The sequence below is a fragment of the Callorhinchus milii genome, unplaced genomic scaffold (assembly GCF_018977255.1).
Source record: "Callorhinchus milii isolate IMCB2004 unplaced genomic scaffold, IMCB_Cmil_1.0 Scaffold10, whole genome shotgun sequence".
In the NCBI taxonomy this organism is placed as follows: Eukaryota; Metazoa; Chordata; class Chondrichthyes; order Chimaeriformes; family Callorhinchidae; genus Callorhinchus; species Callorhinchus milii.
Window position 1 is genome coordinate 11,953,861 of NW_024704751.1, and position 14,801 is coordinate 11,968,661.

Sequence of the window (14,801 nt, forward strand, 5' to 3'; positions counted from 1 at the left end):
CACATGTGTGTACATATACATATACATATACACACAGGGAAAAGAATAAATTGTCTCCAGGTGAAATTATACAATACGTGCATTTTACCTGCACCACACAACACACACACAAACATGTATACATATATGTATAAACATATTAATATATATATATATACTGCATGCATAAACACAACACACACACAAGCATACATAGAGTGTATATATAAACACACATACAGCACGCAAACATAAATACAAGTATATTAAACACACACACGCACACATATACACACACACACACACACACACACACACAAATACACAAGCGCCCTACCCATCTGATCTCCATGTTCAAAGATTTACTAAATCATGAAAATAATTCTCTAAACAGGCCCACGCACATTGGGAGGGGGTTGGAGAGAGAGAGAGAGAGAGGGTGGGGGGGGGGGGGTAAAGCAATCTGTCTGAACTATCTATTTGCAGCACTCGTTCCCCCAAGTCCTTGTGAGCAGTTTCAATTGATGTTATTATTATTTTTTTCTCGTTATAAGTAACCAGAAGAGCAAAACCCCATCAGCTCAGAACCAGCACAGATTTATCACCCTTCACCCTGGGGGGGGGGGGGGGGGAGAGAAATAAAACATTGCTTGTGAAAAAAAATGCCTTCTGCCCAACTCCAGCCACTGCCCCCCAACAACCCGTGTAAACACATCAATACGACGAGATACAAAGCACTACACAACCAAAGAGACGTAGAGAGAGAGAGGTGGAGAGGGAGTGATGGGTTGGGTTGAGACCTGAAGGCGGGACTTGTGGGGGGGGGTGTGGCTCAGAGGCGGGGACTCGCGCCCATTGGCTGCAGGAGCCCCGCCAGCAGGTCCTGTGGGAGGTGATTGGCCGAGAGCGCTGTCAGTCACCTGTCAGTCACTGGCTCTCAGCTGAGGTGAGGGAGAACCAGGCTGTATATTGGCAGCTCATTGCACTCACTTCCCTGTTTTAATCACAGAGAGACAGACACAGACAGACAGACAGAGCTAAACTTTTGTGAAAGAAACTTTCTCTCTCTCACACACACACTCTCACACCCCTTCTTTTGGATCTCCGAGTGTGTTGTTTGGTGGAGGTCTGTCCAGGGGTTGTGTGTGTGTGGGGGTTTGTCAAAGGCTACACAGAGGGACTTGTATTTGTGGAGGGGATTTCATGCTTGAAACCCTGCGGTGATCCAACCCTGAGTGGCTCTCCCTGAGGTGACTGCTCTCTCTCTCTCTCTCTCTCTCGGGAGACACACACACAGACAGTAGACATTGACTGTGACTTTGGTTGCAGTGATATTGAAAGTCACACCATCGCCTCTCGTGTCGGACTTGGAACTAAAGGGAATTTTAAGCTTTCGCGATTGTGTTTTTTTTTCCACGAGAGAGAGAGAGAGAGAGAGAGGAAAAGAGAAGGGGGGCAGGAAGATGGTTTATTTTCCGTGGCTCTGAAGTTTGCAGGAGATTTTGGGGGGTTCCTCGTTGGAAGAGAGAGAAAGAGAGAAGACCGAATACTAAGATTGTGTTGGGCTGTTAACGTTTGGAACATTTGCTGCAAATTTGGATTGAAGTGAAAAGACGGTTCCTCCGATTTTCCGACTGACCCACAAGGAACAGAGAAGCGATGGACTACCCAACCGCCCAATAACATCGAAGGGGAGAGAGAGAGTGTGTGTCCTGGGGACCGGGGGGTCGATCGATCGATCGATTGATTGATTGCTCCCATCCCAAACTCATCCAATTGGGGGCTGATCGAAAGAGGGAAGGCTGTGGATGAACTCTGCCATTGGAAACCCCCAGGAAGAGGAAAGAAACAACTGCTGTGTGTTTTTTTTCGCGAAGAAGAGAAAAGAGACTGGACTCTGAACAGCAGAAGTTCTAGAAGAAGGAAACAACTCCCTCGAGAGAGAGAGAGAGAGAGAGAGAGAGTGAGAGCGAGAGAAGGAAAGAAAGTTCCTTGAGAAAGAGGGAAGGAAGGAGGGAGAGAGAGAGAGGGGGAGAGTGAGAGAGAGATCCTTCCCAAGTGGCCTTCCCTTGTCCCTGTGTTATTGGGGTACCTTCTAACCCAAGTTGTTGTGATGCGTATTCCTGTAGATCCCAACACAAGTCGGCGCTTCACTCCTCCCTCCACCACGTTGAGCAGCTCGGGCTCGGGGAAGATGAGCGAGCCGGTGTCCCTGAGCCAGCCCAGCCCCGGGGTGCTGTCCCGGGTCCGGCCCGAGACCCGCACGGTGGTGGACGTGTTGGCCGATCACGCCGGAGAGTTGGTGCGGACCGACAGCCCCAACTTCCTCTGCTCTGTACTGCCCTCACACTGGCGCTGCAACAAGACGCTGCCCGTGGCGTTCAAGGTCAGTCCGAAAATAAGGCTTTCACCTTCCCCCACTCCCCCTCTCTCTCCCTCTCTGTCACTCTCTCCCCCTCTCTCTCACTCTCTCCCTCTCTGTCACTCTCTGTCACTCTCCCTCTCTGTCACTCTCTCCCTCTCTGTCACTCTCTCCCTCTCTGTCACTCTCTGTCACTCTCTCCCTCTCTGTCACTCTCTGTCACTCTCTCCCTCTCTGTCACTCTCTCCCTCTCTGTCACTCTCTGTCACTCTCTCCCTCTCTGTCACTCTCTCCGTCACTCTCTGTCACCCTCACTGTCACTCTCTCCATCTCTCTCTGTCACTCTCTCCCTCTCTGTCACTCTCACTCTCTCCCCCCTCTGTCACTCTCTCTCTCTCTGTCACTCTCTCCCTCTCTGTCACTCTCTGTCACTCTCTCCCTCTCTGTCACTCTCTCCCTCTCTGTCACTCTCTCCCTCTCTGTGTCACTCTCTCCCTCTCTGTCACTCTCTCCCTCTCTGTCACTCTCTCCTCTCTGTGTCACTCTCTCTCTCTGTCACTCTCTCTCTGTCACTCTCTCTCTCTCTGTCACTCTCTCTCTCTGTCACTCTTTCTCTCAGTCACTCTCTCTCTCTCTCTCTCTGTCACTCGTTTTCTCTCTCTCTCTCTCTTTGTCACTCTTTCTGTCACTCTTTCTCTGTCACTCTCTGTCACTCTGTCTCTCTCTGTCACTCTCTGTCTCTCTCTGTCACTCTCTCTCTCTGTCACTCTCTGTCACTCTTTGTCACTCTCTCTCTCTGTCACTGTCTCTCTCCCAAATTTAAAACTCCTCTCTCACATATCCTCTCACACACATATACGTTCTCTCTCACTCTCTCTCAAAGCTGAAACTCTCTCACACACACAAATTTATTCTCTCCCTCTCAAAGCTGAAATTCTCTTCTTTCTCTCTTATCCCTCTCTCTCTCTCTCTCTCTCTCTGTCACATTCTCTCTGTCTCTCAGAGCTGAAACTCTGCTCTTTCTCTATCACTTGTCAAATTAGAAACGTTTCTTTTCTTGGCCACATTTTTCCCAAAAAAAACCACAACCGCAATATTTTTTAGACTAAGACACAACAGACACTTACATCTGTGTAGAACTCTCTCCCCCCCCCCCCACCACCACCCCCCCCCCCCCCCACCGTCCATCCCCTCTCTAAAACAAATACAAATAAAATAAAAACTATTCATATTTACAATGCAACATAAAAAAACCCGAGAAAAACAACTCCAAGCGTTAACTGCGCGATACTGTTTAGATAGTGGGGGAGGAACACAATTTAAAATGTGGAAACATATTCAGCACTTGTAGATTTAAAGGTTATTTTTGTTTTTAAAAAAAAGTTAATACGTAAATAATAATAATCCTCTTCGCGTTTGATCCACAGCGCCTTATCGCGTCTTAGAGACGTCTCAAAGAGCTTCACAAAATATAACTGTAAAGTAAATCGACTGTGTATTTTGTGGGCGAAAAAGACACACAAACGCACACACACACACACACTATTATTATTATTATTATTATTAGCAATAATGAAAGATTTTCTTTCTCTGCCCATTTTTTTTTAAGCTGATCATTTGTCCAGAAAATGTCCATTTTTTTTTGTTTGGCAAAGATGCAAACAGTAAAATCGGGGAATAAACAGGTAGAGGAGACACAGGAGGGCACATCTATTTCAGACCTCACTTAACTCCTGGGCATCCAGAGCTGCAGTAACTGCGGTAAACGTCAGAGTTGAAGATGTTTTCCACTAATTTCACCGCATGAAAGTGTATAAAAAGCTCAATACACCGCGACAGAGCAACACCCCCCCACCCCCCCACCCCACTCCCACCCCAACACACACGCAATTCAAAGCACACAACAGGAATAGGAAAGTATTCCCTTAATACTTTTATTTTAGTTAAATCAAAGGAAATAGTAACAGGTTTGTAGAGTTTCAAGGAGGAAAAAAAAAGACGGGAGTTGATTCCACACATACACACCCCTCCTCTTGTGGGGAATTTAAGCTAAAATTGCAATGATTTGGATCATTTGTTGTGTGTGTGTGTGTGTGTGTGAGCACTGGTCTTGGTTTATTTATCCATTCCCAAAACGCCAGTCTCGCAGTTGTCCCCATAAGGGACTGAATTAAAGAGACGGGTAATGTCGGGTCAAACGAACCCCTGGAACAGCAACACCCCGAAAGGAAAGCACATTCTGCCAAATATTATTACCCCCCAAAAAAGGGCAAAACGATTGTTGTTTTAAAAATATTATATATATACACACACACACATATATATATATATACGGTGCGATACGTACGTTACATTACGCAGAAATTGCGTTAATAGAAACGCACAGAAACCAGTGGTCGGAGGTTCCCCAAACTTGCTCGAGCGGCACTAAAAACGGTGGGAAAAAAAAGCCACACATTAAATCCTTTGCATTTATTGGGGGTCCCGGAAAATAAATAAAACGATTCGACCCTTCAAGTTAGTTCTTGAAAACGGTGCTCATTAGAAAGCGCGGCCGCTTAGGTTTCCAGATTAAACATATTTGCAGTCACCCGGGACTTGGGTCACGTTAAACCTTTCTGTGCGTCTCTCTCTCTCACACACACACACACACAGTTTAAGGTGATTACTTAGGATATGATGCAACTCACTCACTCACACACTCACACTCACACACAACATGTATAGCTCAAGCCTACACTGCACCTTGATTGATGCTTTCAGGCGATCCCGACAGTGAATATCAGGGACATGGAATGAAATCAGTAATAAACAGTTGCAATGCAAAAAAAAAAAACAATCTTAAGAAGTGCCACTGATTTGATTTAAGGTGGGACCCCTTACCTAACCGTGCGTCAAAGGGCAAACGGCGATGGATTCAGGGGCACAGTTTTAGCTTGTGTGGGTTTTTTTTTAAAAAAAAAGAAATCGTCCAACTCACACTCACTCACACACACACACACTCACACTCACTCACACACACTCACACACACACTCACACACACGCGACTTTATAAGCAAAGTGTTTGGCTTCCCGCACTCCAAGGCAAACATTCCCACATACACACAATCTCGAGATTTGCCTTTCCCAGTTGCCAACATGACTTGATCCAAACAGAATTTTGGCCCATGAATTGTGGTGCCTTAATATTGTGTGTGTGTGTGTGTGTGTGTGGGGTGGGGGTGTCTGTGAGTCTATGTGTGTGTGTGTGAGAGAGAGTGAGAGAGTGTGTGAGTGTGTGTGTAAGGCCTCAGTGCATTTTTTTGTTGTTGATATTAACAGCATTTATTGCTAAATACATGTGTCCCGTTCATTAGAATTTTGCTGCAAATAGCTTTCAAGAAAGGGGCGACTCCAAGTCGATTTATTTGCTAAAAGATCATTTATAGAGAGTTGTTTTGGGGGGGGGGGGGGGGTGGGGGATCGAATCATGTCATTTATTTTTTTGTATGGCTCTTGTGCCCTGTGGAATTGACCCAAATCCTCGAGATTTTTTCAGCCCTTATTGATAGCAACAAAAAAAAAGTGAAGGCGTTTATTTGTATTTATACAGATTTATTTATATATGATTTGGAAAAGCTCTTTTCAAATAAATGTGTCCCGTGCATTATAATTCGCTAAAAATAGCTTATTTGGGGACTTGCTATAATGAATGTCTTTATTTATTTATTTGCTCAAAAATAATTTTGAGATTTTGGAGTGTTTTTTTTTGGTGGGGGGGAGAGAGAGAGTTGTATTTTATTATTTTTTGTCTGGTGTTGTATGTTATTGTTAACAGTTATGTTACTGATAGCTGTTTGTGAGTCTGTGTGTGTATATGGGAGTGTATTTCAGTGATTAATGTTGCTTGTTATATATTTTTGTCTGGATCACACACACACACAATTTGCTGAAGATAATTTTGAGATACTATTTATTTTTGGCGGGGGGGGGGGGGGGGGGGGGGGTGAGGGAGTTACATTTAATTTGTGTATGTTAAAAGCAGGAGTGAGTTACTGTGTGGGGGCAGAGGGCATCCCAGGCTGGTTGTGTGAGTGAGTGAGTGAGTGGGTATGAGTGTGTATGTGAGTGTGTGAGTATATGAATGTGTGGTGTGTATGAGTGTGCGTTGTTGCTGAGTGTGTGAGTGAAAGTATATGTATGAGTGTGAGTATATGACTGTGTGTGAGTATATGTGAGTGTGTGAGTATATGTGTGTGTGTGAGTGAGAGTATGTGTATGAGTGTGTGTGGAGAGAGTATGTGTGTGTGAGGGAGAGTATGTGCATGAGTGTACGTGTGTGTATCTGTGTGAGTGTGTGTGTATCTGTGTGAGGGTGTGTAACTGTGTGAGTGTGTGTATCTGTGTGAGGGTGTGTATCTGTGTGTGTGTGTGTATCTGTGTGAGTGTGTGTATCTGTGTGAGTGTGTGTATCTGTGTGAGGGTGTGTAACTGTGTGAGTGTGTGTATCTGTGTGAGTGTATCTGTGTGTGTGTATCTGTGTGAGGGTGTGTGTGAGTGTGTGTGTGTGTATCTGTGTGAGTGTGTATCTGTGTGAGTGTGTGTGTGAGTGTGTGTGAGTGTGTGTGAGGGGGTTTCAGGGATTGAAGTTGCGAGTTATATATACACTGTGTATATTTCTGTCTCTCCCCCCCCACAGGTGGTGGCGTTGGGTGATGTTCCTGATGGTACTCTGGTCACAGTGATGGCTGGAAACGATGAAAACTACTCAGCAGAGCTCAGGAACGCTTCTGCTGTCATGAAGAACGCAGTGGCGCGTTTTAACGACCTCAGATTTGTGGGCAGAAGTGGACGAGGTAAAATATTTTCCAATTTGTGGCTTCTTTTTATTTATTTATTTTGGTGTGTGTGGGGGGGGGGGTGGGGTGGGGGGGAGGGGGGGGTTTGGTTAATGAGATTGTAGTTTGATTTTTTTTATAAAACACACACACACACACACCAGGAGTTTAACACACTATCCCCAGTTTGATTTGCAGAGGGAGGTGTTTTTTTGCCAACATGTGATGAGTTCGCAAAATGCAATGCATTCGTTCAGTTTCTTCGCAAGTGTTACTGCGTTCGTTCATACATTCACTCATTCACTCATTCATTCATTCAGGTTTATAATGTGTGTGTTTAAAATCATAAATCTCTCCCCCCCACCCCATCCATCCCAACCAACCAAGATTTATTTCAAAGAGGTTGATATGAATTCTGGACCTGGTTATCACTCACTGGATATTCCTCACTGTTTTACTCGTTCCTATATAATATCACTGGATATTCTCCTTCTTTAATACGATATTTTTATATTAAAATATCTCCCCAAGTCCTGAGTGTAAGTCGAGAAATGAACATGGCTTTTTAGATTGAATGACGAGTCATTTTTTTATATGTATACATTTAAAAAAATTAAAACAATTTGGATCAGTATTGTATATTTCACGTCACTGAAACATCAATTTCCAATAAATATTAGCGATGAGACTCATATTTTTGCGTTTATATAATTTTATATATAATTTTCACGTTTTGTTCCTCTCCCAAACCAAAAGCAAAACCAAGTTAAATCTAAATGGAAATCGGATAACCCAATATTTTCCACATTTTGAAATCCATTTGTTTTAAATTGTGAGTCTGGCTGTGCTTTTTTAAAAAAAAAATATATATATAATCGATATTTATTTATTTCTGCAAATTAAATTGACTAATAAGTTACGTGTATGCCATTATTTTGATACAATCTTGGTTTTTTTTCATCCTTTTTGCCTCTCCCCCCCTCTGCCGCCCCTTTATTTTTGGGGAAGGAAATTCTCACAACTGGAAAAAAAATTGTGTAACAAAAAAATTCAAAAAAAGATAGAAAATATATATTTTTTTAAAAAAACACCCCCAAAAAACCCTTTTCAGTTCATCTTCTGGGGGGAGGGGGGGGGGGTAGTCATTATGGTAAGAATGGAGTGCAATTTAGGTGTAATAAATGTAATTTTGCTGTTGTTGAGTTGGAAAATGATAGAAAATAAGATTTTGAAAAAATCACTCTTAAAAAAACCTTTTCATCTTTGAACAAAAGGTGGAGAAATCTTTCCCCTGTTCACTAAAGGGTGTTTAGATGCTGATCTGACTATGGTATATTTTGTGGGTGTGAGGGGGGGCGGTCGGGGTGCAGTGGGTCTGGTCACATTTGGATTTTTGTCCCTTCTCAATAATAATAATAATATTTGATACAGCGCCTTACGTCTTCGAGACGTCTCAAAGCGCTTCACAGGATACACTGTAAAGCTAATTGAACGTATATTTTGTGGGTGAAACGCGGCAGCGTCCCCACAAACAAATTACTAGACCCGTTTCTCTGCAGACAATCAACCCCTCTTATCAGTTGTGTTTATTTTGCTCCCTTCATCTTTTTACTCAACCAAAATACAGTGGCATTTAACAAGTGGGTGAGTGAGTGGTAATGGGTGTCTGTGTTTGTGTGTGGGGTGGGGGGGGGGGGGGGGGAGGGGGTAGGGTGTAGGGGGTGGAGATACCAGAGGCGATAACAGTGATGTTTCAGTGAGCGAATCAAAAGTAAAACAATGATAATCCTTGCATTTGGTATAGATATCTCTTTGAGATATGTCTCACAGCGCTTTACAGAATATAAAGTGAATTGACTGCATTTTGCGAGCAAAACAGCTCCTTGATCTGAGAGGAATTGCATGACAAGGCAAAAAAAAAAAACACCACTCCCATTGTCTCTTACAAATAAATACAGTATTGGAAAAAAATATTGCAATGTATTGGTTCGGAAACCAGCTGCTGAGATTGCGATCAGCTCCCCCTCTCTCCTCCCCCCGCACCCCAGCTTGGTGTAGTGTTCCGCCACTCCCACGCACTCTCGGACACTACCTGCGTGAGGGGACGCTGCGTAAATGCGAGTTGTTGTTGTTGCAGAGGCTTTATCGCTCTCTATTTGACACTCTGACATTTTATGCTCACACCTACCTCCAGCCTCTGCAGCATTGAACAGTACCCGTTACAGTTGTCAAAGCTGATTATGATTACTGCTCGAGGGGACATACCTGATTGAATTAAATGAGTCTATGCAAAGCAAGCACCTGCTATTAAATATTAGAAGCCATCAGAAGAAGCCAATTGACGATTGAAATGTTAACACATAAGATATTCAAACTTTTATATCAACCAACGCAGTCAATTCACTTTACAGTCTATTCTCCGAAGCGCTTTGAGACGTCTCAACGAAGTGATACGAGGCTCTGTATCAAATGCAAGGATCATTATTATTATTAATGCAATATTTGTTGGTTGGATGAGCGTGCCAGTTCAGGCCCTGCTTAAAGACACTATCGGTGCCAGCTTTTTGACAATTTGGAGCAAAGGTCATTGCAGCAAAGCAAACAGATATAAGGATGTTATTAGATTTTCAAAACTGATATGTTCGATAAGGAGATTTAATTCAGAGGAAATGGTTATTAATGAGCAATGGTAATCTCTCATTTTCAGTGTAAAATAGTCATAATAATCATTGCATTTGGTATAGCGCTTTATCACATTGTTGATAAATGATATAAAAATAATAATTATGATCATTTGCATTTGCAATCATTTGATATATATCAGTATGACATCCTATAAGGAGCCAATATTGGCAACAGTAGACACAACATTAGGTGTTATACTTCCCTGGCCCATGTAACTGTTCTTAACACAACACTATTTGCTAGTTCCTGGGCAGATTTTGACTGCCGTCTTTTAATTCTAGTCAATGCGTTAGAATACTCTCTCAGGTAACATAAAAATGCTTCTACAGTAAACTGCTGATAATTCAACCCTGACTTGTCACTACCACTACCATCAATTGTGCTGCCACTAATCCCGACCATATTTATTTACCTATTTATACATACGGCTAACTCGCCCACTCCTGATAACCTGTCACTGAACCCCCTTTTCCTTTTGTGGAGTGATGAGTATCAGGAGTTTACACCCACAAAACATACAAAACAGTCAAATGTTTGTTTGTTTTTCTTTCGTTTTGTTTGGCTTTTCTCACTTTGTTCGAGACTCAAACTGCAACTTGATCAGTTTCATTTAATTGAAAACTGCAGTGGATTAGTAGATCGGTAATAAATGAGCAGCCTTTTAATGATAGCCTGGGATCGCATTTCAAGATGATAAAAAATAAGTTCAAGAAAACAATGTGAATGTGTATTTATTACTATGACACAGATTTGAATCTGGCACAAAATATCAGGCAGTTATTTGGACAAACACAAGCTCCAGATGTTCATTTTGTGTATAAAGGACTTGGTTTTGCAAAACAGAGATAGAATTATTTCCTGAAAGCTTTCAAAATAAATAGAAACTGAGTCACATTCAGAATCGTTCCGAATTCTTCGGTCCTTTTAAAAGCCTAAATTTTTTTTTTGTTCTTTGTCTCTTGAAACACGATCTTAAATTGAGCAAGATGGAATATTCTAATTTAAAACATGACCCCCCACCCCCCCACACACACACACAGTTCACCAGAACTACAGAAAGTACAGATATGCAAAACAATTCCCAATAGGTTACAACAACAATCTTACCAGGATATAATAATAATAATCCTTGCATTTAATCGTTGCGCCTCAAAGCGCTTCACAGAATATACTGTAAAGTTTAGTGACTGTGTAATGTCGTGGGCGAAACGCGGGCAGCCAATTGCACTCAGCAGAGTCCCCACGAGCAGTCACTGGAGTGAGCGACCAATTTGTCTTTTTAGGCAGTGGGTGAGTGGAGATTTTTTTTCACTTCGAAATCTTGTTGTGGTTTGCACGTTCAGTCACCGACAGAGGGGCAAACAACGTGTTTCACTAAATTGCTGCCCACAATGACCTGACACAAAACATCATCTGATCAGAGAGTGGAACCACACCAGCAGTTGCTATAAAGGAGTGCGACACTCTCTCCCTCCTACTGTCATGGTCGAGTAACCCGGTTGTTAGTCGATTGGCAAATCGCTTGCCGGGGCTAATAATCCATCCAAAGAAAACTTTGGTCACTCAAATGCACGATTGTTTGTGGGGACACTGCTGTGCGCAATTGGCCCCCGTGTTTCGCCCACAGGGAGAGCGTGAGATCGATCGGTTCGACGATGGGGAGCAAGTGGAGCTTGGCGAGGACTGGGGTGAGGTGGGGTTTCGAGAGTTCAGTGCGTGAGGGACACAGCTTTGTGGTTCGTTCCCAACTTCAGTGACAGGCAGTGAAAAGTAAATGATACTGCAATGCTGTATCCAGAGACTCTAAGCCCCACCTAAAGAGATTGTTTGCATTGGCATCTCCACATGCAGGAGTCACAGTGCCAACATATTCATTGTAGCCAGAGGTACTGTTGGTATTTTTTTTTGGCTTGGCAACTCAAATCCCGACCAAACATTCCCAGTGATGTGTGTTTGTCTTCCACTGGGAAAAAGTGAAGGGGTTGAAAGTCGAGGCACATATTTGTCTCTTCAAAACAACCTTGCACGAGCAAGATTATAACAATGTGATTATTAATAATCCTTGCATTTGATACGGCGCCTTATCATATCGCCGAGATGTCTCAAAGCGCTTCACAGGATATACTGTAAAGTGCAGTGAATATTTGTATATTTGTGGGCAAAACACGGCAGCCAATTGCGCACAGCAGCGTCCCCACAAACAGTCGTGGATTGAGTGACCAAATTTTTATTTTTAATTTGTGGCGAGGGATTATTAGCCAGAAAAAACGATCCGCCAATCGCGAAACAACCGGGTTCCTACTCACTGCTGGTAAACAGAGGCTTGTGTGTGGAGTAAGGAAACTTATCTAAGGTTTGGCCCCGCCTGGGAATCGAACCTGGGTCCTCTCACTTGCTATCACAAGCCATTGCTTCAGAAGATCATGCAGTTACAAATGCAGCATAAGATTCCCTGTCTCTCCTCATTCCTCTGCGATATCCCCAACGGTACAAAAATGAGACGTCTCGAAGATGTGATAAGGCGCTATATCAAATGCAAGGATTATTATTATTGCTAAAACACCCATTAATAATACTAATCCTTGCATTTGATATAGCGCTTTTCACGTCTTCTCGACGTCTCAAAGCGCTTCACAGAATATACTGTAAAGTGAATTGACTGTATATTTGTGGGCGAACGCGGCAGCTAATTGCGCACAGCAATGTCCCACAAACAGTCATGGATTGAAAATGACCAATTTATTATTGTTTTGTTTTGGAGGGATTATTATTAGGCTCTGTGTGGAGTAAGGAAACTTGCCCAAGGTTTCGCCCTCTGCCTGGAATTGAACTCAGGTCTCTCACTTGCAAAGCGAGTGCTCTAACCACTGAGCTACAGGACTCCAATTAGATTCACGATTAGCCAGGTTTGAAAGGCCAGGTTTGCCGTCAGAGTCAATGATGGTTTTTTATTGAGGAGAGAACAGTCTAATAAACACAAGAATTTCACATCTACCGGGATAACCTGATGAACAAGGTTGTACATGCAAATATATTTTATTTGAATGGCTGCCCAATGCAGTGATTAACTGGTTGGGTTAGAAGAACAGAATCATATATCAGTCTCTTTTTGTTAATGTGAAAACGGGTAGGGGGTGGGAATAATAGCGTAACCTTAAGTGTTGCACAACTTACTGTCTTAATGTTGTAGTTGGCAGGAGCTCAGAGATGTTGCAATGGAACAGATTACTGTTCGGTAGCAATGTATAGCTACTGTTAATCAGAGTCCATTCTGTGACAAAATGAATAATTCACTCGATAGGGATTGAGTCGGTAAATCGGACTCCTGTGGAGCAGTTTGCAGTAAACATTAGTAAACGCATTAGTGTATTCGGCCTATTATTCCCCCAGATAACATTGGTCACTCACTGACTTACTTCATGGCTGTTTGTGTGCCAAAATTTTGGCTTACAAAATACATAATCCTACAATTCATTGTAAAGTGCTGTAAAATGCTTTGAGGTGTCTCGACCATGTGGTGAGGACCTACTTACATCAAACACAAAGATTATTATAGAATGTTACTGCTAATTAATACTTTGAATGTGAGCTCACAACTGCTGACACTTTAGTGCACAGGCTTGCATGAACCGACAAGTATGAGCCAGTTTACACCCACGATTCACTCACGGGGAAGCTTTTCGTGTTTCCTGCTTATTAATGTCAATGGCAAGTGCACAGCAGATGCTTTAACGTACTGGGATATCTGTGGTCCGCCAATTGGAGTTGAGCTACAGCTCAGCCCACGATCTTATAGAATGGCGGTAACAGGCGGGAGCGGCTGAATGGTCTCCTCCTGTTCCTACGTTCCCCCAGTTTGTGATTCTTGGCAGACCAGGCAGAGGCTACAGCAACATAAACAGCCTTTGCTCTTCTCCCTCCTAGGTAAAAGTTTCACCTTGACAATCACTGTGTTCACCAGCCCTCCGCAAGTCGCTACTTACCACAGAGCCATTAAAGTCACCGTGGATGGTCCCAGAGAACCACGCAGTAAGTCCCATTTTGGATTATAATAAAACACAGAATACATTCATTCATTGATTGATTGATTCATTCATTCATTCAGGATTCCTTCTCATCTAAGATCAATGTTTTGAGTAGCAGAAATTACTGAAGTCTTCATGAATGGATATATTCAATGGGATGGATTGCTGGATTGTGTTATACAGTCATACCATTTATACGTCTACACTGTAAACGTAAATGCATTACATAGTGATTATGGGGGAAAATATTCGCTCACGATTAATAAATACACCTCAGATCAGAGTTTGCAGTCAGTATAGTATTACCACACAATGTTTATGAATGGATGGATTGAGCACTTAGAAACACAGTGAGCCGAAATAGCACAGTTATTGTCTGACTATCTGAAGCTGGGTGTGCTTGAGAATTAAGCAGTAATGCTCTGATCAGTTTGTGTCAGACAGCTTGTGTTGCTGGTTAGAGGATAAGTGTGCTTGCCCAAACATTCAGACATGACGGTCCTAATCAGAAGAACAAGCAGATATTGTACATCGATCTTAAAAGTCAACGTTTGTTGAATCATTTGCCTGCTGTTATTATTGATAATACGTATTGTCCTAGAAGTGGTTAACACCATGTGAAGATGTTGTTTTGTTCACAGCTCGGACCCATTCAGGGTATAATCCTAACTGCTGTGGTGATGTTCGGGGTATCTTCAGTGTTTACCCTACATGTAGGTTTATCTATATAATATAATCATAATAACTTGTGCATTTGATATAGCTCCTTTGCATTGAAACGTCTCAAAGCGCAGTGTATTTGTGTATTTGTATGCCGTATGCTCAGATTTTTTCGTTTTGAAGTTTATGATTTTTTTTAATACATATACACATATAAATTTATATATATCATCCTTACAATTTGATACAGCGCGTTTCATGTCAGGAGGATG

The 14,801-nt window shown here is 42.6% G+C and overlaps 1 protein-coding gene across 2 annotated transcripts in view; it reads left to right on the plus strand.

Annotated features, from left to right (window-relative positions):
* The first annotated feature begins 1,087 nt into the window (after positions 1-1,087).
* Positions 1,088-14,801, plus strand: part of runx3 (RUNX family transcription factor 3) — a 35,935-nt gene continuing 22,221 nt past the window's right edge. The window contains exons 1-3 of one of the 2 annotated variants that reach the window (XM_007904247.2): positions 1,088-2,365; positions 7,021-7,177; positions 13,769-13,873. In XM_007904247.2, coding sequence (XP_007902438.1) covers positions 2,093-2,365; positions 7,021-7,177; positions 13,769-13,873 — 535 coding nt within the window. In that variant the 5' untranslated portion in view covers positions 1,088-2,092. The remainder of the gene's footprint in view (positions 2,366-7,020; positions 7,178-13,768; positions 13,874-14,801) is intronic. The other variant, XM_007904246.2, reaches the window with a different exon arrangement.